Here is a 26,391-nt window from a genome sequence, read left to right as displayed (position 1 = left end):
TAAATACGTTTGTTTTTTTACTTAACATCATGATTTCTTTATCCATAAATTGAGAATTTGACACATAAAAAAGTATTTTATAGAAAGAATAATACAATTTACTCTATATCCCAATAACTTAAGGCTTTTGCCTAACCTTTCGATTTAAAAAAAAAAACAAAAAAACAAAAAAAACTATTTCCTCGGTCTCTATTTTTAAATAATTGTCCATTTATAAATATTTTAAATATTAAATAATAAATATTGTATAAGAGATAGATGTTCGAATTAGAAAAATATTAAATGAACAAGTTATTTTTATAATCAAATTTAATTAAGTATTTTTTTTCTTATACATTTTTCTTATTATGCCAATAAATTATTATACTAATTTAATTAAATTTAATCAAATAACTTAATCATCTAATATCAAATTATATCACGAGGAAAGTGTAACAGGGCATGGTATGACTGTTGAGTGTTGACAACTAAGACGTGAACATTGAAGTTTCAGTCATGAACGAGTTTTTCCAAGTTGGTATTTTTGGATTTGAAGTGCTTGACCACTTTCTTTTTCCTTGTCCTGTGTTTGTCTCTGTCCTCAGCGTTGCGTAATTTCTAACAACTAAGGATAAGAAAGTGCTACAATTTTCGTTGCTACGTTTTTGGTTGATGTTGGATTGCCCGTGCAAGACTTGGAATGTTGCGTCGCCTGTTTATTCAGATGTTTTGGAGAATATAGGAAGAAAACAATTAGTAAACTGAGTAAGAAAACTTGACTAAAAATATAATTGGTATTTTTTTGGGTGTGACGTATTGTGAAAACTAGAAGAATTGCGGTTGGGCTCACAGCAACTGAAAAAATAAAAAATACATGAATGGAGTTTGAAGATGATATATTGAGATTGAGATTGAGATGTGGTGCATGAGCAACAGTAGGCAATAGATGCCATGTTATTGACACGTCATTCATTTGCTCTGTAAAAATTTATATCTGGCAACTGGCAAGTTCTTTTCGAAGGGTGAATTCTCGCGTAGGCCTCTACCCTTCATTGATTAGAACGTGCAATTGGATGAGGTTGGTCGTTTAACAAAATGAATATAGCAAAAGCGACGGAGAAAGATAAAGTTAAGTGAATACATATCTATTTTAGTCTTGCGCAATGAGCTCATCTAGATCTAGTTGCTTTAAACATAAAACCATACGCAATAGAACCAACCAACCAACAATAAAAACAGCAAAATGATTTTAAGTAAAATTGATAGTTCTAATCGAGTGAATTTGTTTACCTCTAAAAGTACAACCAATATACTGCCCCAAAAACGATAATGCCTCAATATTTTGCAATCTTAAAAAACTTCGAAATTATCTTTTCAATTGTGTCTTTGAAGTTTAACTTTTATAAACTATAAAGTTAAATTCAATTTGATTATACTAGAATTAATTTTGATTAAAATTGAGTTTGTTTCAACATAATTTATATTTGAATACTTTGATTCAAAAATAATTACAATTAATAAAATATTATTCAGATAACAATAACCAAAATTACTTTTAGATATAAAATTACCAAAAAAGTAAAGATTAGATTAAATTTTTAATATTATTATTTTAACAATTTTTATATTACAGAATTTTAAATTATAATATATTATTATATAAAATATTATCTTAAATATCATATGCATATTATAATAAATTATACATAATTGATAATGTCTAATAATTATAAACTATAATAATAAAAGACAAACAAGTTTATAAAATTAAATAAAAATAACAAAGATGTAATAAAATAAAATAAAGATAGAAGATGAAGAAGAAAAGTTGAGAAATAAAATGAAGATGACCTGGAGAAAAGATAAGGAAGTGAAGAAGGATAATTGAGAAATAAAATGAAGATGATCGTGTATGTATAAAAAGAAGAAAGTGAAGAAGGATAGAGAGAATAAATTTTGCAATCAATTCTCAACCCATAAGAATTGAAAACAAAAACTACAAAATGTTGCTTCAAGTAAACATACGTTTGAGGGTAAAAGTTATGTTAAAAAAATCATCCAAACAAGTTTGGCCCAACGTTCAAGACTTTTGAATATGCGTTCATGCTTCTGAAGGCTAAACCAAACATACACATAGCCTTAGTTTGGAGCTGCTCTTCCATTCATATGATCTTGTCGTTGCCCTTGAGACGAACTCCCAGAGAACATCTCCATCATAGATCTAAAGGCTCCTGTTACATCATCAGACATTTCATCAAAGTTCAAATTAATATTGCCACCAATTCTTATTTCCGGTTCATTAGCACTTGTGGCATTGGCATCCACTGGCCGTTCCTGAGAGTGCGACCCATGGTGCGAACCTGTGACATTTGCAGCCATGTCTCTGAACATGCTTGCTATATCATTTGGGTTAAATGGCACTGATGGAAAAGGTGGCACTCCATGGCTTCTTGATCCTCTTGTCGATTGGTTCGGAAATTCCCAAGATGATCTTGAACTCTTTAGAGCATAAAAAGTGATTAGTTTCAGCCTTTCAGGTATCATGTTTAAGAAACTACCATCAGAATGCTATAACTGCTACTATAGAGAGAGATTACAGCATCTTGTTTGAGCAACAACCATTACAATGCTAATGACAAATGTATCATGAACACATATTACCAATTCGGCAAAAATATTTTAAGTTACTAATGCTTGAAGTGCAGGAAAATGCTACACATTAGATATTATGGAAATAACTAACAATTAACCACGGCATTCAGAAAAACCATAGCAAGTTAAACACACCATCATTGGTGTGAATTGAAACATTGCTAGAATTTTACTAATTCTTGATGCTCCCTTTGTATGGGAATAGCAAAAGTTTAACATGAAACATGTTTTCTCCAGAGAGACTTGGAGAAGGATGTCTACGTGGAGATCCCTCTAAACTCTGATCCAATCGATGAATAAAACCAATGTATTTAAGAAAAGCACGTTGAAGCAATTGCTCCACATCTTACTTTTGAAGGTTCATAAATACGACGGTATCAAAGGAGTATGAAAAAGCAAGATGATCATACCATCCTTTCCAAACACACTCAAGGAGGTAAACTCTCGATTCTGTCTGGATATGTGGATGACATTGCGATCAGGCAATTGTATGCACCTATGACAAATTTTCTGACAAGCTAGTTTTACAGGACAAGACTAGATCACTAGATGTCTGGAATCTATTTGGTGTAAACCCATGATCTTCATAGAAGACTTTTCTTCTTAGACATGTTGAGAGATTGGCAACCTATGCTTCATAGATAACTTTCATTTTGGTTGTTTTTTTGCTCTCGTAAAGAGCAACTATTATCCTCTGTCTTTTACTATTCTTGTCTGATTGAATGAAATCCTTTTGTCAATTTTTTCTTTTTTTATCACTGAAACAAGTAGTATATTCTGAAGGATAAGTTAGCATCTGGATTCAAAATACAAGATATTTGGAAATTAAGGTACTTCCAACGGATTCAATTGCCCATCTCAAGAAAGGTATCTTTATTTCTTAAAGAAACTCCCAAACAAACAGTAAAGCTCAAATGCAAACCCGCTGGTGTATCTAACCAACAGAATCACAAAATAAGAAATTATTAGGAGTCTCCTATGGTTGAATGTTGATAACGGCCTATTCGAGAGTTGAGTGGGGATGTTATTACATTTGGCACATGCTACATAAAATTAAGCATATGCAGTTAGTGTTAGCAAATTTATGCATGCCAAGCAAGGAAGACACACATGCAAGCTGCAGATAAAATATGTAACATCATCCCAACAAGTTTTTTGTTATTGAAAGGAGATTCAATCATCATATTCATGTTCTTGGGAGGATGTCTAGTAACATGAAGGAGTGAGAAACCTAACAAATTTACTTGTGAAGTGTAGTATGTAGAGGCTGAATTTCCAACAGTGGCACCAGTAGGTTGTGAATTACAATGGACAAAAGCATAGTAGTCTGAGAGTATAACACTAAGCTGTCATGAAAATATTCTATAAAAAATCAATGTCATCAATGAATAATATTTAGTCTCTACTATATCTTCTTTCAAGTAACTAAAATATAAATATTTCCTTTATTTTTAAAAAAGAAATAATGATGATAACAATACCTGATTATGATTTGCATGGTGTTGCTCTTCTCGCAATTTATGCTCAGCCACCTATAGATACAAAATGGTTATGACAAATAGAAGAAGTAACAAGCAAAGCAAAACAGAAAGGAACAACAGGTCAGACCCGTATATTTTCTTTAACAGCTTCGTTATTTGGATCCAATAGCAAGGCTGCAGAAGTAAGATATCATGGTAAGGATAAAACCTCAAGTTTCTCACTTATTCCATAGATTTAACATTCTTGAATCCCAAGCATCTTGGATCCAATAGTTATCATCAAAATAAACATGATAAGTTTAATGTAGCGTGCATTTTGGAAAGATAAGTCAATTTGACTGGAATTTTTACATCATGTTCCTGGAAGTTTGCGAAATCCAAACAGCAAATGGTAGCTCATCCATCAAGAACTTTGAGAAAAACTCCCTTTGAGATTTTATAAGAGAAATTTAGTAATCTATTTTTTAAAAAAAAAAAGAATATCATTAAGACAGAAGAATTTTACAAGAACATGGGAGAATCAAAGAGACTCCTTACAAGAACAAAAGGCAAAAGTAAAAAACCTATCAATAGAGCCTAGCTTCCAAAACTCTTGACTAAATTTTAACATCGAAGATGCATGGGGTCAAACTAAATACAACAGTAGCATATACTGCACATTCCCGGAAAGGTTTTGCAATCCTTCTGTTAGCTTTAAGGATAGATACCCCAAAGGGCTGCAAGTATATAGGCACAAAAGGTTCAAGGATAGTTTTGGAATTAAGCAGAATCAGGGAGTGGGAAAATTGAGTGAATCCTCAATTCCTAACTAATTGTGCAGAAATTGAGAACAAATAGAATGTCATGCTGGCATGTGGGTTGTGCGCAAAGTGGTGGTGTATTTCTAGCTACGGGAAAGAGAGATATAAAGCGTAGAGAGTGAGGAAAGAGGGGGAGGCTAAAAAATGAGAGTTGGCCTGGGTGAGTGGGGCTGCAATAGCGCCCTGTTTCACTTTGCTTGTTGCGTATTTTCTTCTATCTTCTCTTTAACTGTGAGCTGAGATCCAGACTCATCAGTGTGAATAATACAATCATACTACTTCCTCTAGTCCCTGTGTTTGTGGTTTCTTACACCTTCTTACTCCCAAAACCAACAGACCTGCCTACCTGACACTCGCCTGACAAAGTATTTCAAAAAAATTCAGCCACAGGATGTAAAAGCATATGTGAAATGGATTCTGAATTTACCTCACACAGAACACATTACAAAAATCAGAGAAATAGCATTGTATGGTGTTCAAACAATGTGTAAATGTGAAATATATGATGCATCTCAAATATGTCACGATGGTTTGTATGAAAAAGCAACAAAAAGGCCAACATTCACAGGGCAAGTCCCTGTCAATACTAAAACAAATTATAAGCATACATAACAGTAGAAGAATACACTACCAACCTTTTCTGAACCCTTTATCAATAGCAAAGCTGTAGTTTCCTTGAGCATAGTATACTAACCCCAAACGACTGTAAGCCTTGCTGTAGTTTGGATCAATCTCAATAGATCTAAGACAATCTTGGATTGCTTCATCATATTTTTTAAGCTGAGTGTAAGCTGCTGCCCTGATATGTGTCAAAACAATGAACAGAATACAGGTTCATTGCTTAAAATGGTGCCTAATGATCAGAGAAGGTTGAACCATGGCATATATCACAATACATTACTTCAAGAGAAAAGAGAAAGGAAGGGACTCTTGTGACTACAAATTTCAATTTGGGTCACGATAGAACAGAAGAGATTAAACCATCATCCTTGTAAACGTTCTCAAGGTCATGATTCAGTATTCCTTTGGAGCTGTGGGATGAAATAATGGATAAGATTCCATAATCGATAAACTATATGTTATATAAAGCTGTCACACACAATTCCACGAGTTTAAATCCTGAGAGAAAAGTGCTAAAGGGCATGTTAGAAATCTCAGAGAAATGGAATTGATTTTATTTGCAAATCAATTAACTTGTTTAGATTTTAAGAAAAATGATAATTGAATTTATTTTGAAATCCAACAGATTTTCTATCACTTTGTATTTGAAGTCCTTTCACTTTTAACAGGATTTACATGGATTTTGGATCTAAAAGATTTTAAAAAAAAAAAAAAACTGTTTTGCCCTCTAAATATTAGTGTAAATAAAGATGTGTTTCAAAAGGGAGGTGGCAGGCAGCTATCAGGCAGAGGTCCGTTGGTGGTTGGCAGTGGTCAGCAGCAGTTCACACACATTATTTGATTTCAAAAAAGCAAATCAAATCAAATCATTTCCATTTTTTTTTTTGTTGAAACACACCCTGACAGATAATTGATTGTGATGTAATTCCACATATATTTGTTGCTCAATTTTACATAAGAATACAGGGATGTTTCATTCTTTTGAAAGAAAATAGTACTGCCTACAGAACCTGTTCATTCTGTTTATCTCAATTTCATTTCAAGGTGTCAACGAAGCAACAACAGTCGACAAGTAAGGGAAGAATATCAGTGACGAATGGACAAATTTGGTGACACTATTGAGAGTGGGTATAAGTAGCACGTGAATTTTTTAAAATTTAGTCCGAAATAAGTACTGTTTTGGTTCCTAAAGTTTGGAGCCAAAACCCAAATTGCCCCTAACCTTTTTTGGTTCGAAATGCTCCTCAACGTTTAGAATTAAAATCGTCCTTTTCGACTTTTTTGGACAAAAATCCCCTTGTGTTTGTTATTGGTAGTTATGAAAATTAAAATAAATTAAAAGATAAATTAAGAATTAGATAAACATAATAATTATATATAGATTCACTTCAATTTCTAGGAGGAAACAACAAGATGACGATAGTTCCTCCGCCGCATCCAATGGAGGGGCTCCACGAGGCAAGAGCACCACCATTCCTGACAAAGATGTTTGATGCGATGGACAATCCGAAACGGCGCAAGCTTTGTGGTTTGGGATCCGCACACCTTCTCGAGAGGCCTTCTTCCAAGATACTTCAAGCATAATAACTTCCCAATATAAAGATTTTGTATTTCTTTCTAACCCAATTTAAAGATTGTGTTTCTTTCTAACCCAATTTAGAAACCAGTTATAATTATTAATTACTATAAAAAGGTTTTACTGATTATTTACCTGCCACTATATATGATTGAATATTTAAATCCATTGGTCTCGTGGTTTCTGGAATTCCCTTACCTGCTTTTGCGATTTGTGAACAATCATTGAGACTTCAAATTTGTCTTATCTATTTGGTTATGTAGGGTTTTAGAAAGATTGGTCCAGATAAATGAGAATTTGCAAATGAAGGGTTTGTTAGAGGGCGCAGTCACTTGTTAGCTTCATGGAGCCCCTCCATCGACTGCGGCGGAGGAACAATCGTCATCTCATCGTTTCCTCCCAGAAACTGAAGTGAAGTTGTGTATGATTATTATGTTTATTTATTTCTTTATTTATCTATTAATTTGTTTTCATTTTCATAACTACCAATAATAAACACAATGGCATTTTTGTCCCAAAAATCAAAAGGACAATTTTAATAATAAATGTAACACTAAGGACCATTTCAAACCAAAAATAAGGTTAAAAACGATTTAGATATTGACCCCAAATTTTAGGGACCAAAACAATAGTTATCCCTTTTAGTTACAAACTTAACTACTCATTCAATACAAAATCCATGATTAGCATTCTCACTTCTCACATAACAAGAGTGTCCTCCTGCCCTAGACTAATATCTCACAAAAGCATATTACATCTAGTGAAAATGAGCAGAAATTGCAACTTCCTGAGAAGATCAGTAAGTTAACATTCCATATAAAAGCTACCCATGTAATCATATAGAGAATAACCAAATATAATGAGTAGTATATTTGAAAACATATAAACCAGAGCAAATACCTGTTGCAGTAATAAACAGCACTTTTTTCATGCACTGCAATTGCACAATTATACAACTCAATTGCATCATGGTATTGCTTGGATTGCATTGCCTTGTTACCTGAGTGAAACCAAATTTCAGGTATTATTAGCAAGAGATACACATAATGCATGTCACCGTGTGTGCATGCTTGCATTATCACAAAATCCTCCTAATGCTCAGCTTAAAAATTCTTCTAATTCACATTCCAACAAAATCATGAATTGATATTTACACAATTATGAATTAATCAACAGATTTAAAAACTTATCATACCTAGTGATTTCAGTGATTCAGCCAAATTCTTCAGATTTAATACTGGGGACCCAGATTTTTCCATCTCCTATATAGCAGCAGAATAACTTCATCAGAATTAGCTTCTGATAGAACCCATAGCCAATGGCATTGGTTGATCTATGTAATAAACGTCACCTAATAAGATGAGGCTTGGAAGTTGTTGTACAACAATATAGATAGAAATGAAAGAAAATAAAAGGATTGCATAAAATAACTAGTACTAATAGAAATGTATGTATATCCATAGATTTAAGATAACAACTGACTGAAGGATCAATTGAGAAAGGCATGAATATGTTTATGAAATTGTTAATTTCAAGCATCTAACCAAAAGGATTATCTGATAGAATAAAGAACCCCAAAGAACCAGATGGAGACAGCACGTGACAATACTGATCGGAATTGAGTTGCATGTAGCAGTTTCAAAACCTTTCACAGTAAAGCTATCTCTCATACAGGTAGAATGCATATCATTTAACATACTGATAATGCTGTTGATGAACATATGGAATATCATAGTAGTCAGCCAAATCTCGTCTCATCCGAGATGTCCCCAAAAATAGGATGGTAGGATTAGCCAGAATTTGAAGAAAGGTAGAAGAAAATTTTGATTATGAAATAAACTTATAACTGAGCAGTGTGATTAACTACTACGTGGCATATTATAATTTGTTCACTTCCCAGGACTATTATTTTATCAACATCACTTTTCTTTCAATGGGACCATTTATATGCCCCCTCCTGGGCGGATGGGCCAAAGATATTCAAGAAAACTAGAGAACAACAGAGTTTCAGGGGTTTTTTCCTTCTTTATTCCTGTATTTGCTTAGGTTGGTTAGTTAGGAGACTGTTTAAGCTATTTAGTAAGACATTTTATGAAGCATTTTATTAATGAAATTCCAAGTTTCATATGAAACATGTTTTTCTAAATATCCAAGTGAGATGAGTGATTTGCTTTGCTTGTTGCATGAAGAAATTTTAAGTGGGCTAGTCAAAGTGGCAGAATGCTTATGGTATTATTATACGTGTGAAAAAAATACCTTTAAAACTTAAAGACAAATTTTATAGCAATGTCATTAGATCAATTATGTTATATGAACTGAGTGTTAGGTGACAAAGAGTAAACATGAGCATAAGCTTAATGTGGCAAAAATGAACAAGCTTAGATACATGAGCGGCTAAATACATATGGACAGAATAAAGAACAAAAATATAAGAGAGAACTTTGCAATAGCGCCTACTGCTGAAAGATGATAGAATCTTGTCTCGTGTGGTTTCGAGATGTGAGCGAAAAATCAGCAGAATATCCGATCAGGATGATGGACCAGATAAAAGATAGAAAAATAGTGAAAGGTAGAGGAAGACCTAAAATGATCATACACAAGGCAGACAAAAAATATCTATGTGTAAATGACCATAAACATGATTTAGGATAAGATGCAATGCCGTCATTTGATCCACATAATCGACTAGACCTGGTGGGATAAGGCTTTGCTATTGTTGTTGGTGCATGAAGAAATTGAAGGATCTAATCTAATGTAACCTTTAGTTTAGTTCCTTTAATTTATCCTTTTGATCAAGATTGTCAAAGACGTGTTCTTTGAAGATCTAGTAGGAAAATCTCTTTCAATGTGTAAGAATAAATTTGTTAGAGGTCTAGCAAAAAAAACATTATTTCCACTATCTATTGCTCTTGGGTCTTCCAGTCTTATCAAAATTACTTAGAGCGACTCATATAAGAAAATAAATTAAAGTCCAAGTGTTTGTAAACATGATAGGACACAATGATGTCAGTTAATCCATGTAGCGGACCCTACTTAGTGGGATTGTTGTTTTTTTGTGATAAGATGTGGAATTAATTGAAACTTTTGTTATAAACTAATTGATAAAATAGAATTAATATTATTAATGAGGAAAGAAAGCTCAAAAGCAAGAGTAACTTAGGGGTGAATGACCAGCGCTTAGTCCTAGGTTCGACTCTCAGTCCAAATTTTAGATTTATTTCCAAAATTTGCCTTCCAAGATCCACCACCTGCTAGTCCACCCATGGATGTCAACAAGCATCCTACCATGTTCCTAAAGCAGTTTGGGATAAACTGGCTAGTTTTCAACGGGTTTGGTCTAATTACTTCTTCAGTTTGACACCTTAACCAGGTCGGTCACTAAATTGAATCACCAATTTTCCAGTCGTACCAGCCAATTCGGTGTAGTTCTAATAACTATGCTTCACATTGCCTCAAATCAAGTATTCCATGAGAAAACAGAACACACTGTATATACTCTAGCTTGAGAGGGAATGTTGATATTATAATAAAGTTACTTTATGTATCAATTAGGATGTCATACCTTAAAAGCATTATCAAATAAACAAGATGCTTTCTCTAGTTGCATTGGGTCATCAGTTCCATCGTGATTCACCCTAAAATAGTGATTTTTCTCCAGAGATGCAAAAAATTTTCCACAGAGTTCATCTTTGGATGCTGCTATCAAACATTACAAAATAACAATGAAACATTTAACACATATCAAAGTATTCAAATTTACAGACTAGGATCTCAATCACTGTATCCAAATATTTAAGAAAAAATATATAGTAGAATTCTAATATGATTTAGATATAAACCAATCTATAATATATGCCGCATTCTGGTAAAACACATTCATTTCATGTGGACAAGGTCATAATCACTAAAGTTTAAAATAAATTTTAAGGGGACAGATTTACCTACCAAAAATGTCAGTGCCCTGTGTCCAATCTTGATCCTATTCAAGTTGTATATTATGAAATGGAATCAAAACCACAACAAATTTAAGTAGGAAACAATGTAAAGTCAATTGCTAGTGTAATAAACTGCTAGACCAAGAACAATGAAACCTACATAGATATATCATTAGACATCACCAAAATAGAAGATGGATACAAACTAAGAACTCCTTCAGCAAACTAAGATGGATACAAAAGTACAAGACCATAAACAGAAGAAGAAATAGAAATTGTGAAGGATAATAAATTCTGCCTAAACAAAACAACAAAATATTTAGAAAAACAAATAGAAACAGAAAAAGAAAAAAGAAAGCAAGCAATGTAAGAAAGTTCTCCACACTCAGCATATCAATCAGAGGAACCGAAAAACAAAGTCATATCCCTGGTCAAGGGATATGTGCCAAAGAAACCTACCAAAAACATCATAATGTAGCATACATTCTTCCTTAGCACAAAAATTTTCTCTTTACTTCTATCTAACCATCAATTGATGCCTAAGTGTAAATGACAACTCTAAAATTTAAGATGTCACATCACTGAAATGGCATAACAAAGTGAAAGAACACGAAAAGGGAGAGTGAGAATTCAATGCCTTCATATGATTTTGAGCAAAGGATGATGGATTATGGTCAGAGAATGAACTAGAAGCATCCATAGGACTAGGGTCTGACTTGATAGTTTCACGCTGCTTTCTTGCTTCAAGGCTCTTGAACATGTCAATCAAGGAATCAGATTGCGGATCACCATCTACACCAGAAGAGTTTAGCTTAAAGGCCTCTGCCAAACACTCCCTAGCAACCTCAATCCCTTCGGCATCAACCCCAGGCCCTGGTTCAACTATTTCGCATAAAGGAAATTGCTCAAATTAAGGCGTGTTCAATAAAATAATTACAAAAAAAAAAACAAAAACAAAAGTGGGTAAATTAAATGAAATTGAACAACTACTTTGACAACCTTTGTACAGTAGACAACTTCAACCTAACTAATACAAACCGGAAAAAAATGAGTAAGAATTTGGCAAAAATTAGATTTTGCATTGCAGAGAGAGACAGAGAGAGGGATAGGGGGAGGGGAAATCAGCAGCGAAACTAAAAAAGGTAAATACCAGAGTTGAGGAATTGCAGGAAGGAACGAACTATGCGACGAGATAGCGGGGAATCGGTGGTTATGTGATTGTTGTGAGACATATCTATCTAATCTGAGAAAGAAAGAAAGAAAGAAAGAAAGAAAGGAGGAAAGAATTGACGATGTCGTGAAAGCGAAACCAAGCTAGAAGATGACGAACATTCGAATATAGCAAATTGGGGATGTTACTGAGATACTTCTCCCCACTTCGCCGAGAGTAGCTTTCTTCTTTGAACTTGGATCCTGATTAGTAATTTTGAAGAGGGAGAATTCTGTGAAAGTATTTTGTGGTGCTTAAAGACCAAGGTGCGTGAAATAATTATCTGACAATTTTAAGGCTGATATGCAAATATGGATTTTTAAGCTTAAGTCCCTTCTTCTGTAGTCTATTGGAGCGACTGCGGGTAGTTGTTCTTATTGGATTTCTGCCGCTTTATGTTAAAAAGGAAGGAATTCCGCCGCGGATAATGAAGTATCTGTACAATGTGTATAATAGATTATTTATTTGATTTAATATAAATTAAAAATAAATATTTAGGATAAAATATTATAAATTTGAATTTTTTAAATTTTGAATTTTACTTTAGAAAGTAAAATATAATCTGTTACGGTGGGTAACCGGAGATTAATAGAATAGATGACGTGGATTGGCCCAATGTCCGAAAGATGGTGAGCTCCGAGTTGGTTTGTACGCTGGAGCCTCCTTCCGACTTACACACGTGAGTGAATGGGGGTGGTACCTGCAAAGACACTCCGATGCCAAAGTTAGCAAGAGTGTAAGCAGGTCTAGAGAGTATTGGGCTTAGATATACTTGAGAGGTGTCAGTGTATTTATAGTGGTGAGCCAATAACCACCGTTGGAGTAGTGCCGTATCTTTAGGGTGTTAACCGCCTCCATTATCTTGGGGAGGTTAAGATATGGCTTTATGAAGTGGTTAGAGAGATTTCAGGGGCGGTTACTCATTCGAATGAGTGTTTATCTGCCAGCTAATCTCACATCCGACTTCTTCAGACCAAGTCGTGGTTAATACCGACTTCTTATATGAAGGTCGGTACTTAGCTAGACTTAATCCTTCAGATTAGGCCTTTTATTTGGACCTGGGCCTTTATCGTTGGGCCAGGGTATGAACAGTGCCCCTACTTGAGCCCAAATTTTTCTTTAAAGTTTGGGTTCAAGTATTTAATCTCGGGTTCGTAGCCGACTTATTTGGAGGGAACGTGGGTCTTATAAACCGACGTGATTTCGCGACCTTTTGTTTCTGACAGTTACGTCATTTCAAGCGTCGTGTCCGTTGGGGAAGCATTGAGGGCTTTGGTAACGGTGCAATCTCATTAATGACTGCTCCGTTTTTACCATTATGCCCCTTGGCGTGTTTATAAATACTTTCCCTCTCTTTCATTTTTCCGTTTCTGCAATCTTTCAAACTTCTTCTTTCCTTGCTCGTGCTGTATTCTTGTGCTTCGAAGATTTCTGCTCTTTCCAACCTCCACCTTTCGGATAAAGGTTAGTTTTATTTCTTTCACGTCATGCCTTATGATTGCATGTGTTTGTTTTGTGGGTGAAGAGGTTGGTCTGTAGGTTCTAGCTTCGTATCTTTCCTCTTTAGGGACCGTATTTTTTTATTTTCCTTTTCTTTTTTCCTTTTGTAGGTTTCTGCCACCTCTCTTTATATAAAAAATGGCTTCCGTAGATGTTCTTTCTCAGTGGGTTGATGTTACAGTCCTTGGGGAGGAACCCCTGGTCGATGCTGAGTTTATCACTCATCTTCGTACTCATCACCGGCTTTGTACTTCGGAGGAGGACGAGCCAAAATATGAGTTGATAATCCCGGGTCCGGAAGACCGGGTTTGTTTTGGAAGAGTTAATGAGGCGGCCCCTCATTTTTTCTTTATGTTTGAATGTATGATCACCCGCTTGGGTGTTTTTCTTCCTTTCTCGGATTTCAAAATGTCTGTTTTGCGCCACTGTCGAGTTGCCCCTACTCAACTTCACCCCAATTCTTGGGGTTTTTTGAAGATCTATCAGTTTATTAGTCACGCTCTGGACTTTCCGACCTCTTTGAGAATTTTCTTCTTTCTTTTTCATATGACTAAGCCCTTTAGTGGGCTAAACAACAAACAGCAATGGGTATCCTTCCGAGCCATACAAGGTCGGAGGATTTTCACCCTTTTTGACGAATCCTTCCATGACTTCAAAAACTATTTTTTCAAAGTGCAAGCTGTGGAGGGTCACCACCCCTTCTTCCTTGATGAGCATTCTTCCCCTCGCTTTCCCCTTTATTGGCTGGAGGCCTCCCCTTGTGAGAAGTATGGTCTAGATGACCTAGACGAGGTGGAGGCGGCCATTGTGGGGTTTTTCCGAGAAGCGTGGGGGAGGGCCCCATACTTGGATACTAGGAAAATCCTCCAGGGGACGCCGACTTTTGTTCGGTCTCAACTAGGTAGTGCATGCATCCCTTATTTCCGACTTGTTTCTGCCGACTTGATTTTTACCGTCTTATAACTTTTGGTAGTTGTTTCTCTTGTAGATATGGCGAAGAAAAATGCTCAGGAGTCTTACCAAAGAGTTCAGGAGGCTAAGGCGAAGTCCCGGGCTAGGTCCGGTGGGGCCAGAGCAATCACCTCTCCTCCTCCTCCTCCTCCTCCTCCTAAAAATGTAGGCACTCCCTCTCAACCCATTATAATTTCCTCTTCAACCTTGTCTCGACCACTCCCTTCTGCCCAACTTCTTCCCGAGCCAGAGAAGAAGAAGCGCAAGACTTCAGAGTCTGGCTCTTCTTTGGATGGTGGGGTTAAGGCGGATGCTCTTGCATTCGTCCGAAAGAACATCTATCCTTTTATAAATATGGATGATGTTTCTGTTCGGAACCACCTCACCATTCTGGCCGAGGAGAGTTTTAGGGCGGCGGGTGTTTGTGGTAAACTTTTGGACATTTTTGAAAAGACTCCCCTTAGCTCTTTGGGGGCAACCTCGAAGGTTGCAGAGTTAGAGGGGAGGCTCCTTGCTTACCAGGATCATGAGAGGGAGTTGAGGGAGGAGGTAGCTAAATTGAGGGAGGAGAGAGATAGCCTCCGGGAGAAGGAGAGCAAGCTGCAGGCCCAATGTACCATGGAGGCGAATTTGAGGAAGGCAGCACAGGACAGCTACCAAAGCTTATTTCAAGATATTGTGGCTGTGAGGAAGGATTTGCTGAATTCTCGGAACGCTTATGCCGAGTTGGAGGACTCTATCGCTGATGGTGCCGAGGAGTCTTGGAGAATTTTCCTGGAGCAAGTCAGAGTTATCGCTCCCGACTTGGATCTTTCTCCTTTACATCCTGATAAGGTCGTTATTGATGGCGCCATCGTGGATCCTCCTGTCCCCATTTCCGAGTCAGAATTGAAGACTCGGGGGCAGAGGATTATTGAGTCTCTTCCTCGTTCCAAAGATGCTCCGAGTTCTTCAGTCATTCTTCCGACTTCCTCTTCAGCTTCTCTTCCTGGTCCTGGTGGCGCTCCTCCTGACTCTGGTGGTGGTGATCCGTCTACTCCTCTGAAAAAATGACTTTTATTTTTTATGGCTATATGGGGGCTCGGCCTGTGGGTCCCCCCTTTTTTAAACTTATTTATATGTTTGTGTTGGTGACCTGTGAACAATTCTTTTCTGGCCTTTTGAGGCCGTTAACAAAATATTTCTGGCGAGTGCCCTTTTGAATAAGGGTGTAGAAAAATAAATGCCCTTTTTTGGATAAGGGTTCTAAGTTACCTTGTGCGTGTATGCTTTTCTAATTTCGATATTTCAAATCCTCTTGATCTTTTTCCGAAAACCTTTTTTGTGGGCTTGTATCGTTTCTTCGAGCCTTTTCGTTTAAGGGCTTTTACGCAGCCTTTGAACTTTTCTCAGGTTTTCCAATCTCTTTTTCGTTATCCTTTATACTCAACTTTGCTTTAGTGAGTTTTTATGACTTAGGTTATTTTTGCGATGCGTTTTTCTTCTGCTCGGGAGACTTCCGAGTTTGTTTTACTCGGATTCTCATTTCGACTTGAGAGTCGGATTGTTCCCGAGCTTTTACGATCAACTCATATAACCTCTTTACGCCGACTTGTACCTCGTCGTTTTATCCTGACGACCATCTAGGTCGGTTCATGGGATTTTCACGTTTTGTCGAGCTTAAGTCGGCGCGTTTCGTAGAAAGACTTAGAAAAATAAAGAAGGATATTATAAGAGATATTGTAAAATAAAAAGATCTTTATTAATTGCGGATGTACCTTCTTGCTACTAAGGGTCTTGATAACTTATTTCCCTTAGCCTCTACTATGATGCCTCGTTAAAAACCCTTCTCCAGAAAAAACCCTTTTGGGAAAAAATCATGAAGTTGGGAAAAGAGTACATCAGGGAGTAGAGTTCGCTTTTAACTGTAGTACCTTTTCATATTACAAGCATGCCACGACCTTGATAGCTCAGTGCCGTTCAGGTCGGTTACTTTATAATAACCCTTCCCTAGCACTTCCTTGATTTTGTATGGTCCCTTCCAATTTGCGGCGAGCTTTCCTTCTCCCGATTTGTTGACTCCAATGTCGTTTCTGATTAGAACCAAGTCATCCGGGGCAAATGTTCTTCGAATGACTTTTTTGTTGTACCTGGTAGTCATCCTTTGTTTCAATGCTGCTTCTCTTATCTGGGCGTCTTCTCGGACTTCGGGGAGCAAGTCGAGCTCCTCTTTGTGTCCCCGTACATTTCCGACCTCGTCGTGGAGAATTACCCTTGGGCTTTGCTCATTGATTTCTATTGGAATCATGGCTTCTACGCCATAGACTAGTCGGAAAGGTGTTTCTCCTGTGGCGGATTGGGGGGTCGTCCTATAAGCCCATAGCACTTGAGGGAGCTCTTCAGCCCAAGCTCCCTTTGCTTCCTGTAGTCTCTTTTTTAATCCTGCCAGTATGACTTTGTTGGCTGCCTCGGCTTGCCCATTGGCTTGTGGGTGTTCCACCGAGGTGAACTGATGTTTTATTTTCATACTGGCTACTAAGCTTCGGAAAGTGGCGTCGGTGAATTGGGTTCCGTTATCCGTAGTAATGGAATAAGGAATCCCATACCTTGTAATGATATTTATGTAAAGGAACCTGCGACTTCTTTGAGCGGTGATGGTGGCTAATGGCTCTGCTTCTATCCACTTTGTGAAGTAATCTATTCCCACGATCAAGTATTTGACTTGTCCTGGTGTTTGGGGAAAAGGACCTAACAAGTCCATTCCCCATTTTGCAGAAGGCCATGGAGAAGTGATACTGATGAGCTCTTCTGGGGGAGCTACGTGGAAATTTGCATGCATCTGACATGGTTGGCATTTTTTCACAAATTCTGTGGCATCTCTCTGCAAGGTCGGCCAATAGAATCCTGCTCGGATTACCTTCCTGGCGAGCGACCTTGCTCCGAGATGGTTTCCGCAGATCCCACTATGCACTTCCTCCAACACCTCGGCGGTTCTTGAGGTCGGTACACACTTTAACAATGGTGTTGATATCCCTCTTCTGTAGAGGACATTTCTCACCATAGTGTAATGTTGTGCTTCCCTTCGGATCTTTTTAGCTTCTTTCTCCTCCTTAGGGAGGATGTCGAATTTCAGGTATTCGACTAAGGGATTCATCCATCCGAGGTTTAAACCGACTACCTCAAGTACTTCTTGTTTATTTTCTGTTTTTGCTATCAAGGGCTCTTGGAGGGTTTCTTGAATCAGGCTTCTGTTGTTTCCTCCTGGCTTGGTACTTGCTAACTTGGATAGGGCATCCGCTCTGCTGTTTAGATCCCGAGTTATGTGTTTGACCTCGGTTTCTGCAAAGCGCCCAAGGTGCTCCAAGGTTTTTTCCAAGTACCTCTTCATATTAGGGTCCTTTGCCTGATATTCTCCGCTTATTTGGGAGGTCACCACTTGTCAGTCGCTATATATCATCACTTTTGTAGCACCGACTTCTTCTGCCAATTTTAGTCCGGCTATCAAGGCTTCATATTCTGCCTGATTATTTGAAGCCGGAAATTGAAATTTCAAGGAAACCTCTATCTGGGTTCCTCTTTCATCAACTAGTATTATGCCTGCACCGCTTCCTGTTTTGTTGGAGGATCCGTCTACATAAAGTTCCCATGTAGTCGGTTTTTCCTCTTGATCCCCTGCATATTCTGCCACAAAGTCGGCGAGGCATTGAGCTTTAATTGCTTTCCGAGTTTCGTATCTCAGATCGAACTCGGAAAGCTCTATTGCCCATTGAACCATTCTCCCTGCAACATCCGTCTTTTGGAGGATTTGCTTCATGGGTTGGTTCGTACGGACTCTGATTGCGTGCGCTTGAAAGTAAGGTCGTAGCCTCCGTGAGGCTATCACTAAGGAGTAGGCAAACTTTTCTAGTTTGTGATACCTTAGTTCAGGGCCTTGTAGGACCTTACTGATGAAGTAGACGGGGTGTTGTCCGACCTCGTCTTCCTTTATCAAGGCCGACGAGACAGCCTTGTTTGCAACGGATAAGTACAGAACGAGGTCTTGTCCTGGTACTGGTCGGGTTAGTATGGGAGGTTGGCTTAAAAACCTTTTGAACTCTTGGAACGCCTCCTCGCATTCTGGAGTCCATTCGAATGGGCATCCCTTTCTTAATAAGGAAAATAGTGGAAGGGATTTTAGTGCCGATCCTGCCAAAAATCTGGAGAGGGCTGCAAGTCGGCCATTGAGCTGCTGGACCTCTCTCAAACAAGTCGGACTTTTCATTTCTAGGATGGCTCTACATTTATCGGGATTGGCCTCAATCCCTCTTTGTGTTAGCATAAATCCTAGAAATTTTCCTGCTTCTACCGCGAAGGCGCATTTTGCGGGATTTAGTCTCATCCCATGCAACCTCATAGTGTCGAAGACTTGTGAGAGGTCGGATAAGAGGTCGACTTCTTGCTTGGTTTTTACTAGCATGTCGTCGACGTATACTTCCATTAGGCTCCCCAAGTGGGGAGAAAACACTTTATTCATCAACCTTTGATATGTGGCTCCTGCATTCTTTAATCCGAACGGCATGACCACGTAGCAATAATTGGCTCTGGGTGTGATGAATGATGTTTTCTCCTGGTCGGGTTCGTACATCGGGATTTGGTTATACCCCGAGTAGGCATCCATGAATGATAAGTATTGATACCCCGAGCTGGAGTCCACCAGGGTATCAATACTTGGTAAGGGATAAGGGTCCTTAGGACATGCCTTATTCAAGTCGGTATAGTCGACGCACATTCTCCATTTACCATTCTGTTTTATGACTAGCACTACATTGGCTAGCCACGTTGGGTACTTGACCTCTCTAATAAAGCCGGCTTCCAAGAGCGCCTGTACTTGCTCTTCTACTATTAGGGCTCGTTCCGTGCCGAGCTTGCGTCTTCTTTGTTGTACAGGTCGGGACCCTGGGTAAACCGAGAGCCTATGGGACATGAGCTCGGGATCAATCCTGGGCATGTCGAAAGCCTTCCATGCGAAGAGGTCGGAGTTAGCTCTTAGGAGTTCAGCTAACCCTTGTTTTAGGGTTTCCCCTAGGTTGGCTCCTATGTAAGCGTTTTTTCCTTCCTCTCCACCGACTTGTATCTCCTCGGTTTTTCCTCCCGGTTGAGGTCGCAGCTCTTCTCTGGCCCTTGCGCCACCGAGCTCTATAGTGTGGACTTCTTTGCCCTTTCCTCTCAGATTTAGGCTTTCATTGTAGCATTTCCTTGCCAATTTTTGGTCTCCTCTCACCGTTGCTATTCCCGTTGAGGTCGGAAATTTCATGCAGAGGTGGGGAGTGGATACCACTGCTCCGAGCCGATTAAGGGTAGTCCTGCCAATTAAGGCATTATAGGCTGACCCTTCATCAATGACTATGAAGTCTATACTCAGAGCCTTTGATTTTTCCCCTTTTCCGAAAGTGGTGTGAAGGGGTAAAAATCCTAGTGGTTTTATTGGCGTGTTCCCTAATCCATATAGGGTGTCGGGGTAGGCTCTCAATTCTTTCTCATCTAACCCAAGCTTGTCGAAAGCAGGTTTTGAAGAGAATGTCCGCCGAGCTTCCTTGGTCCACCAGAGTTCGGTGGAGATGGGCATTGGCTAGGATCATAGTTATCACCACGGGATCGTCGTGCCCGGGGATTATCCCTTTCTCATCTTCTTTTGTGAACGAAATAGTGGGGAGATCGGGTGACTCTTCCCCGACTTGATAGACTCTTTTGAGATGTCTTTTGCGAGAAGATTTGGTGAGTCCTCCTCCCGCAAATCCTCCTGAGATCATAAGGATATGCCTCTCTGGGGTCTGTGGTGGTGGATCTCTTCTATCCATATCCTCTCGCTTTCTCTTTCCGTGACTGTCCGACCTTTCCATGAGATATCTATCAAGCCGACCTTCTCTAGCCAGCTTTTCTATCACATTCTTAAGGTCGTAACAGTCGTTAGTGGAGTGACCATATATTTTGTGGTACTCACAATAATCGCTGCGACTCCCCCCTTTTTTATTTTTAATAGGTCTAGGGGGTGGCAGCCTTTCCGTGTGGCAAATCTCTCTGTATACATCCACTATAGAAGTTTTTAGAGGAGTGTAGGAGTGATATTTTCTGGGCCTCTCGAGACCGAGTTCTTTCCTTTGCTTGGCTTCCCTTTCCCTCTCCTTAGTTGAGGGAGTGGGTCCAGGTCGCCAACTCAGGTCCCTTAATTTGGCATTTTCTTCCATATTGATGTACTTTTCAGCCCTTTCTTGTACATCACTTAGAGAAACGGGGTGCCTTTTAGATATGGACTGTGAGAAGGGACCTTCTCTGAGCCCATTGACTAGCCCCATTATGACTGCCTCTGTGGGCAGGTCCTGGATCTCTAAACATGCTTTGTTGAACCTTTCCATATAGGCTCGTAAAGACTCTCTGACCTCCTGTTTTATTCCCAGGAGGCTCGGTGCATGTTTTACCTTGTCTTTCTGAATTGAGAACCTCATCAAGAACTTCCTTGAGAGGTCTTCAAAGCTAGTGATTGATCTCGGGGGAAGGCTATCGAACCACTTCATCGCCGCTTTTGATAAAGTGGTCGGGAAGGCTTTGCATCGAGTAGCGTCGGAGGCATCGGCTAGATACATCCGACTTTTGAAGTTGCTCAGATGATGCTTTGGATCCGTGGTTCCATCATAGAGGTCCATATCAGGGCTTTTGAAGTTTCTTGGAACTTTTGCCCTCATGATGTCCTCGCTGAAAGGATCTTCTCCGCCCGAGAGTTGTTCTTCCTGTTCGTCGCGGGAGTTGTGACTCTTGAGGGAGGATTCTAGCTGTAAGAGTTTTCTTTCTAACTCTTTTCGCCGCTCCATCTCCTCTTTGAGGTACTTTTCAGTTTCCTTTTGCTTCTCCCGCTCTTGCTCCAATTATTCCAGGCGGCTGTGGACTAATCCCATTAGTTCAGCTACGTGGGATGGTCCGCCTTTTTCTGATTCGCGCCCATCTGAGGAATTTACCTTCGGGTTCTTCACTCCGGAGGTGCCTTCTCTATGTTGATTATTAACTTCCTGGTGTAGGGCTAGATCCGCATCGTTATTACTCATGTCCAGATTCTCTTGTTCGGAATCTGTTTCGACATGGCCTTCTTCGTGGGATCTGTCCGCCATCGATGGATGATCTCTCGGGTCCCCGGCAATGGCGCCAATGTTACGGTGGGTAACCGGAGATTAATAGAATAGATGACGTGGATTGGCCCAATGTCCGAAAGATGGTGAGCTCCGAGTTGGTTTGTACGCTGGAGCCTCCTTCCGACTTACACACGTGAGTGAATGGGGGGTGGTACCTGCAAAGACACTCCGATGCCAAAGTTAGCAAGAGTGTAAGCAGGTCTAGAGAGTATTGGGCTTAGATATACCTGAGAGGTGTCAGTGTATTTATAGTGGTGAGCCAATAACCACCGTTGGAGTAGTGCCGTATCTTTAGGGTGTTAACCGCCCCCATTATCTTGGGGAGGTTAAGATATGGCTTTATGAAGTGGTTAGAGAGATTTCAGGGGCGGTTACTCATTCGAATGAGTGTTTATCTGCCAGCTAATCTCACATCCGACTTCTTCAGACCAAGTCGTGGTTAATACCGACTTCTTATGTGAATGTCGGTACTTAGCTAGGCTTAATCCTTCAGATTAGGCCTTTTATTTGGACCTGGGCCTTTATCGTTGGGCCAGGGTATGAACATAATCTATCATTATTTATTTTATAGGTGAGACCAAGAGAAAACATGAGAGAAAAAGTATTGAATAGTGAGATATCTTATTTTATCGTCTAAAGTGAAAATCTAAAATTTAGAGGATTCAAATTCAAATACTACTAATTTCTCAAACACAATACACTCATACTATTTAGAATAACTATTCGGATACCAAGATAATAAATCGAACATCCCTATACCCCTATTGTACACATTGTACATATATTTCATTAGCTCCTTATATTTCCTCTAAAAGAAATCCACGGATTTTTTTTAAATAAATAAAATAAATGTTTAAGTTACTAAAATATATATTTTATAGTTATGTTATTAAAATACATTGTATCTCTTATTTTGTTTATAGTGTAAATAAGATAAGACTAAATGTGGCACAGGCCATACACTTTGTTTACAGTGCCATTTAGATATATTTTTCACTCATTTGTTCATATTTTCTCCAACTTCTACCCTCTTCTAATTATATTATTGATTTACTCGGCAAGTATGACACATGCAGATGTACATGATCTGGACATCAACTGCTTGAACGCGACATGACACATCACGGGGTAGTCGACTTCGAGATTTGATGCGTATTTTTGCAAACTACTATCGACAAGTATACCGAATCGTATCAAGTACTACCACCAGAGTGGGTTATGCTTCCACAATGATTAATAGACTAAGCAACCGTGATAAAGTGATTAATCTAGTCAGATAATCAAAATTTAGAATTTTAGAAGTCTTTAACATAAAATAATAAATTAAGTGAAAGCAAGCAATAAGTGTTTGACAAAGTAATACTATAAAAAGAGTTAAGGTTTTAGAGATGTTGAACTTCAGAAAGGATGCTTTTTACTCTCTACTTTAATTATGCAAGATGTACCCATGGCAAATCATTAGTAATCAAACTGCAATTCCTTGGTAATCTAATTTCTCTTAACTTAATAAACACCAATTCTTTGATTAATTGATTATGAAAAGAGGTGAAGTATGTAACAATCCAATTCTCAGTATGTCATGATCATACTGAAAACCAAGTGTCACCAATTTGCTTAAAATAAAACTTTCACTATTTATTATTAAGTCTGTAACTGTATTAGCACACTATTAAATTTTTGAAAATTTTTTTTTATAAAAAAATTTGCGATGGCTACTAATTAAACATACACAAGTCACATAAAGGAATTAAGTAAAACATACACAAGGCCAACATTATATATATACATAACATGTATCATAGATCATACGTACATATAAAGATATTGCCATATATATACAGTGACGGATTCAGAAAATTTTGATAATGGGGGCAAATTTTATATAACATGATAATAATTTTTATAATAAAAATAGTATATGTATATAAAAAATTAAATATTAAATTATTTATTAACCACTATATATTTGTGTATAAATACATATATTGTTTAATTTATTTTTAATGTATATTTTATATTTTAATATATATTTTATACAGATAGTTATTTTTTATGTACATATAACAGGATTATTGTTATGATTATATTTTGTTATTGTAAAATACGAGCCTTCAAAATATCTAATATACAAATTAAAACACTAAAATAGTAATTTAAATAATAATATATAATTTAAAATTCTATTATTTTGAATTTTATATTTTTACAAAATTAAGTAATTTTTTTCTTAACACTATTATAAAAAATTTTCTCTTTCTATATATATTACTAAACAATTATTTAGAAATTCACTTTCCAACACAATTAGAAGCTGACTCTTATTGATATTTATAGTTAGAAAAGTTCTTTCAATTAATACAGTTGCTATACAAAAATTAAAGCTAATTTCAAAAGAAGAAAAATAATATTCTTTTGAGTTTATTTTTAAGAAAGAACATTAAGTTCGTCTAAATCCAAGAATTGATCATTCTAACGAATATTTAATATGAAATTTTTAAATTAACGATTAAATACAAAAAATTAAGTAAAAAATTATTGTGAGGTCAAATTTAATAATCTAATAGGGATAAATATTATTATCATATACTACTCAAAAAAATTTCAAATTGTAGTGGGGGCACTTACCCCCATAATTCTGCACTTGGAACCGTCCCTGTATATATACCATAAGTTAGCATATAACCCTTCATATCTTGCTACTCTATACATAATCAATACTCTGGGCCTTTGTCCATATAGGAAGCCCTTAAGTTGGCGCTCGAAACTAGTCTAGCCAGTATTTACAGCTCCTAATCTCTTGGTGGATCTATCTAAAAGTGAGAGACTAAACCAAAATTCCTACACTAAACTAAAGGCGCCACCCAAAACATACTATCAACTCTTACTATCTCTGATCGATCATTGCAGCCAAAAGACGATATCACTATCACCTTCATATCCTTCTTTGGGTCCTTGTATATATAGGGGTGATCTTAACTAAAGTTTCTGTTTTCATCTGAAGGAAAAAAGTATAGATAAGAACCGGGGAGTTCTTAGTAGGGTCGGGGTGGTTCGTTAAGTCTGGTTTAATACTATACCTAGTCAGTAGCAATAACCGAATCACGTATCAAACACAATAACAAAAGAAAATAAAGAGAAACAAACACAACACATACACAATCAAAGAAAACAGAATTCATAGAAGATATGCTCAAACAATCATGATGCATGTCTATCCCTAGGGCAGGTGATGATCTTATCTGTCGGTTTCGGCCCGCTCCAGACATATATAACTCAACAACCTTTGTCTGAGTTTGATTTTCAGTGTCATAACCTCTGTAAGCTACATCTTTCTTACAGGTGTGGCTCTCTTGAGTCGTTCTATGCAAATATAACCTCTGTAAGCAACCTCGGTCTTACACGTGAGGCTATCTCTAGCTAATGTATGTATCAATAACCTCTATAAGTAGCCTCTGTCGTATAGGTGTGACCATCCCCTAGATTGGCCGATGTATCTCTGAAAGCAAATCTCAATAAACTCACCACCATATCTCTGCTCATTTTCAGCAGGTACACAATCATCTCAACTCGTTCTCAATGCCAAACAATATCTTTGCTTATCTCCTTTTCTTTTCGTTCTTTCTTTCTTTTTTTTTTCTTTTTGTGCTCTGCCCTCCTGAAGAAAGGATTCCTTTAGATTATTTTAATATTTGCTCTCTTTTCTCCTGTAATAGAGGTTTCTTTAATATTTTTCTTTTCTTTCTTCTTCTTTCCTTTCCTATTATTCCATAATATAAATTATTTTTACATTATTCCCTCGCCTTTTTTAAAGTATCTTATGGAAAAGAATTATAAAGTTCTTTAATTAAGTATACATTTTATAAAGCTTTTAAGATTATTCTGCTTGTTTATTTTATCATTAATAATACACACTATGATATTCTTACAAAATAATATCTTTGATAAATATTAATTATAATAATATTTGGCCGATGTATCTTTGGAAGTGAATCTCCGTGGACTCATGATGAGCGGATAATTTATACGCTTTTTGGCATTGTTTTTACATAGTTTTTAATATGTTTTAGTTACTTTTTAGTATATTTTTATTAGTTTTTATGCAAAAATCACATTTCTGGACTTTACTATGAGTTTGTCTGTTTTTTTGTGATTTCAGATATTTTCTGGCTGAAATTGAGGGACCTGAGCAAAAATCTGATTCAGAGGCTGAGAAAGGACTGAAGATGCTGTTAGATTCTGACCTCTTTGCACTCGAAGTGGATTTTTTGGAGCTACAGAAGCCCAGTTGGCGTGATCTCAATTGCGTTGGAAAGTAGACATCTTGGGATTTCCATCAATGTATAATAGTCCATACTTTGCCCGAGATTTGATGGCCCAAACCGGCGTCCAAACGCCCACCAAAGACCCTTTTCTGGCATAAAACGTCAGAACTAGCACCAAAGCTGGAGTTAAACGCCCAAACTGGCACCAAAACTGGCGTTTAAACTCCAGGAAGAGCCTATGCATGTGAAAGCTTTAATGCTTAGCCCAAACACGCACCAAGTGGG

At 37.6% G+C, this 26,391-nt stretch overlaps 1 protein-coding gene across 4 annotated transcripts; it reads right to left on the bottom strand.

The window, feature by feature from the left end:
- Positions 1–1,863: 1,863 nt before the first annotated feature.
- On the bottom strand, positions 1,864–12,629 carry LOC112703145 (uncharacterized). Of its 4 annotated transcripts, none has more exons than XM_072199498.1 (10): positions 12,195–12,629; positions 11,682–11,926; positions 11,055–11,088; positions 10,672–10,808; positions 8,305–8,371; positions 8,010–8,109; positions 5,548–5,711; positions 4,240–4,286; positions 4,113–4,163; positions 1,864–3,977 (listed from the first exon to the last, which is right to left on the bottom strand). In XM_072199498.1, exons 1-10 carry the CDS (start codon positions 12,274–12,276, stop codon positions 3,714–3,716), a joined length of 1,191 nt encoding a protein of 396 aa, XP_072055599.1. In that variant the 5' UTR covers positions 12,277–12,629; the 3' UTR covers positions 1,864–3,713. The 4 variants fall into 4 exon arrangements, with proteins under 4 accessions (XP_072055599.1, XP_025610255.1, XP_072055600.1 ...); XM_025754470.3 differs by having other exon boundaries at positions 1,864–2,478; XM_072199499.1 differs by having other exon boundaries at positions 10,672–10,805.
- Between the last annotated feature and the right edge of the window lie 13,762 nt (positions 12,630–26,391).

This window comes from Arachis hypogaea, chromosome 7, assembly GCF_003086295.3.
Source record: "Arachis hypogaea cultivar Tifrunner chromosome 7, arahy.Tifrunner.gnm2.J5K5, whole genome shotgun sequence".
Lineage (NCBI taxonomy): Eukaryota > Viridiplantae > Streptophyta > Magnoliopsida > Fabales > Fabaceae > Arachis > Arachis hypogaea.
This window is presented reverse-complemented; position numbering and strand designations above follow the sequence as displayed.

Excerpts from the sequence above, each read along its gene's own strand:
- LOC112703145 (XM_025754470.3), bottom strand. The coding sequence starts at position 12,276 with ATGTCTCACAACAATCACATAACCACCGATTCCCCGCTATCTCGTCGC. Across the intron at positions 10,809-11,054 it reads ACAGGGCACTGACATTTTTG|CAGCATCCAAAGATGAACTC; the intron begins GTAGGTAAATCT and ends AATGTTTGATAG. Across the intron at positions 4,164-4,239 it reads CTGTTAAAGAAAATATACGG|GTGGCTGAGCATAAATTGCG; the intron begins GTCTGACCTGTT and ends TTGTATCTATAG.